Below are 4,219 nucleotides of genomic sequence, written 5' to 3' on the forward strand. Positions count from 1 at the left end.
TGAGAGCAAAACACAAGGGTTTCATATTGTCTATCTAGATCTGGATAGTGCAATAAAGAGGCTATATGCATCTCTTTGATGCAGAGGTCGGGGCACGCCCCCATTTAAAAAAAACCTGGAGCTGGATAGGTACCGGGTACACGACCCCTTCTATTACACACATGCAGGGCGCCAGATAGTCGATGGCTCATTAGCTGTCTTCAAGGTGCACCGCAGGTGCCGAACAATCTAGCGGGCTTAGGTCGAACATCACGACAATCTAGAAAAAGAGAACCCAAACACAAACCGGACAATGTTCTATGTCGAACATGTCGGTAAACTTGGTCTAGAGGACCAACATGGACGAAAAACACGCTATGCAAACATCTTGTTTTGCCCACGTGCCAAGTTTTGGAGAGAGACGGAAGAGACGAAAGAGTGAGGGGGGACACCATTTCTTGCCCACATGGCATCTTACACTACAAGAAAAACCTTCCATAGAGACATTTTACTAGAGACACTTCCTACTTTGGCTCTTTAAAAATCACATTAAGATACTTTGCATGTTGTAGTGGCACTTTTTGAGACACTTCAAAAATAGTCTCATATGTAGAGACGTTAGTTGAGACATTTCTGTAAGGGGTTGCAGTTTTCATTCTATAGACAACTTATGAGACACTGCAAAGTGTCAGAAATAAGTTATAAAGAGGAAACTCGTGAGACACTTCGTTGTATGTCTTTAATTTTTATCTAGAGGCAATGTTTGAGGCATTTTGCTTGTTCTCTAGAGACATTTGTTCTATGTTCGGGTCATGGTGGATAATACTAATTAGAAATTTGTTCCAAGTATCAACATATACTTGTGAAAGGGTGAGATGGTTAATGGAATAAGTGTTAATCACTAAGGTCATGAGTTCGAGTATCGCTTTTCACATGGTTTCTTTTCATTTATTTACTCTAGAGACACAATATAATATCTCTTTTATGTCTTCTAAAATGTAAAGACATTATTACTATTGTCCTTACCACGTAGAGACACCGCCCGTAGTGACACTTTTGAGACAATATGGAAAGTGCCTCTATAACTATGTAGGAGCAATATAAGTGTCTCTACGGGACCAAAATAGTGTCTCTACATGCGGAAAACCAAAACTGATCCCGGGTGCATATGCACCCTATATGTATAAAACATATTTTTAAAATGTAAAAAATTTAGGAAAAAAATTTAACATGTAGAGAGACATGTTCTATGTCTGCGCGTCAAGTTTCACAAAAAAACGACAATTTTTGTATCATGTGTAAAAAAGACAAACAATGCTTCGAGAAATAGACTATTTTAGCACCAAAAATTTATCTTTTTTGCACAGAGCACAAAACATATCGGTTTTTGCTGAAACAACTTTATAAGCATGTATCATGTCAAGGTATACGCGAGGTATTTTTATTTGTATTTTTGACATTTGTAAATATATTTAATATGTATTTTAAATAAAGGGTGCATATGCACCCGGGTGCAGAAACACCATGTCCCTCTACATGCCAATTCTCTTGTAGTGTTAGACCACAAGTTCTCTTCTCTGTCTATTTTAGAATAAGTATTGCAATTTTTTCTAGATATGGATGTGTCTATAACTATAATACATCTATAGATACATTCATTTTAAGACACCCACGTACTGGTTGTTGATCGCTCCAAAAGGACATCACATATTCACATGGGTAGAAAAGTAAGTGCTGGCGTGCCGACGTACTTTGGACCATGTTACTCTATACCAAGCATATGCTTGCTCAATGGAAGAGACGGATAACTAGATATGATGACAGGGTTAATGCCATATATGATATATATACCACGAATTTTGTGTGTGAAACTTTTACCGGTGATGCGGTGACTGAACTGGTCCGAGAAGACCATTCGGCGCGTTTGCGTGCTGACTTTTCGTCGCAAGATTAATCCTGTCGTAGTGTCGTACGAAGATTTGCACCCATCGCCGGCCGCCGGTGTCCTTTTTTCTCTCCCCCCGTCCCCCGTCCCCCGTCGCCCGTCGCCGTCGCCGTGGAATTTTCAGCACCGGCAGCTACAGCAAGCAAGCACGCGCTATCACCAACTAGCTTGCAGGATAAGAGCAAGCAAAGTACTCCGTAGCAAACAGCCGACCCGATTGGCAATCACACTCACGCCAGCAACTATCCAGCGCCAACCGCACATACGTGATACGTGTCCATCGCCATGAGGGCCGCCTACGACCGCGCGGCCGAGCTTCGCGCGCTGGACGCCACCTTCGCCGGCGTCCGCGGCCTCGTCGCTTCCGGCATCACGCACGTCCCGCGGATCTTCCGCGTTCCTGACGACGTCCACCGCCATGAACCACCCAACGAGCCCACCGTCCCTGCCGGCGTCCAACAAGAACCTGCCGCGGCCATCCCGGTGATCAACCTTGGGTCCGCCGACCGCGCGGCCGTGGTGGGCGCCGTGGGCCGCGCTGCGGCAGAGTGGGGGTTCTTCCAGGTGACGGGGCACGGCGTGCCTCCCGAGTCCATAGCCGCGGCGGTGGACGCGGCCAGGGCGTTCCATGAGGCCCCCGGCGGCGAGGGCACCGACAAGGCGCAGCTCTACACGCGGGACCCGGCCAGGCCGGTCAAGTACAACTGCAACTTCGACCTCCACAAGTCCAAGGTCGCCAACTGGCGCGACACCCTCTACCTCCGCGTTGATCCCAGCCCTCCCACCGCCGGCGAGCTGCCGGACTCCTGCCGCAGGTACGTACCTCAGCCTCCGTTGCTCGTTCCATTTTTCGCTAGCTAGCTCGACGATGCCCACGTGTACACAGTCTAGGTAGCTAGCTATTTTTTCATCAGTAATGCTACACGTACGGACAGATTTTACAGAAATCACTTGCGGACTCACAACGTGGCATACGTACATGAGTGGAAGTGCAAACCGTTCCCCAATTTTTAAGGCAGGGATAAAATTTCAACCAACCGAACCAGGCCATGTCCATCCGTAGAGTTTCCGTAAGCCATGCAGTTCGTAAGTCTAGGATTATTGTTTTTTCATAGAAGAAAATTAGTAGTATATCCGCTGTCTGTGTCATCATTGACGAAACATGTATGCAGTGACGTGTTGTTTGACTACGCAAAACACGTCCGGAAACTGTGGGACACACTCTTCGGCCTACTGTCAGAGGCTCTCGGCCTTGGTCCTAGCCACCTCGCTGACATGGGATGCAACCAAGGGCAGATGATGTTGTGCCACTACTATCCGCCCTGCCCCGAACCCGAGCTCGCCATCGGCACCACCCACCATACCGACGCTGGCTTCCTCACCGTGCTCCTCCAGGATGGTGTCGGTGGGCTCCAGGTCCTCCACGAAAACCGGTGGCTCGATGTGAAGCCGTTTCCTAACGCTTTAATTATCAACATCAGCCATCTCTTACAGGTATGCTCTTCTAAAATTAGTTGACACCAAAATACCAATAACACGAGGTTGATGTTTGGTCTTTTGCAAAATAATGACGTGTGGAACATGCCCAGATTATTTCCAATGACAGGTTCAGGAGTGTGGAGCACAGAGTCGTTGCGAAGAATGTCGAGCCTAGGGTCTCGATCGCATGCTTCCCAAGTAATCCAAGCTCTACAAAAGTGTATGGTCCGATCAAAAAGCTGTTATCAGAGGATAACCCACCATTGTATCGAGAGACGCTTGCTAAGGACTATACCTTGCATCACCACTCCGTCGGATTGGGCCCCAAGAAAGCCATCAATGATTTCCGCATATGAATTAGTTGATGAAATCTTTATAATTTTAGCAATAGCAATAGTTCGATGCAACAAGAGACCTTCCAAACGTGCATATGTATTGTTTGTTGTTGTCTATTTGAGGGAGGCTTGCGTATTCTAGAGTGTGTTTCCATGCGTTGTACTATCTATAATCAACATATACGTGCTTCAAATCTTTATGGGGAGTCTATTAATTATACCCCTTGCTTGAAAGTAACAGGACAATGAAGTCAGCCTATTAATGTGAAGAAACTAGATTTATTAGTAGTGACCCATAACTTTGCCCAAACTAGATGTATTTATAAGCTCACATGAACAATAGTGCAACACAAGTAGACATCATCATCATTGACACGTAATCAACAACATTGATGTCCTGAACCACTAGATGATAGGGGCATCACTAGATGATAAGAGCATCTTCACGGTAGCCCCCAAATAGGCGCCGGCAGGGCGCCGA

General features: G+C 46.3%; 1 protein-coding gene across 1 annotated transcript; it reads left to right on the plus strand.

Annotated features, from left to right (window-relative positions):
• The first annotated feature begins 2,209 nt into the window (after positions 1–2,209).
• On the plus strand, positions 2,210–3,938 carry LOC124698197 (1-aminocyclopropane-1-carboxylate oxidase homolog 1-like). The gene is made up of 3 exons (XM_047230713.1): positions 2,210–2,739; positions 3,097–3,418; positions 3,514–3,938. The coding sequence occupies exons 1-3, from the start codon at positions 2,210–2,212 to the stop codon at positions 3,757–3,759; spliced, it is 1,098 nt and encodes a 365-aa protein (XP_047086669.1). The 3' UTR covers positions 3,760–3,938.
• The last annotated feature ends 281 nt before the right edge of the window (positions 3,939–4,219 follow it).

Source organism: Lolium rigidum, chromosome 3 (genome assembly GCF_022539505.1).
Source record: "Lolium rigidum isolate FL_2022 chromosome 3, APGP_CSIRO_Lrig_0.1, whole genome shotgun sequence".
Classification (NCBI taxonomy): Eukaryota; Viridiplantae; Streptophyta; class Magnoliopsida; order Poales; family Poaceae; genus Lolium; species Lolium rigidum.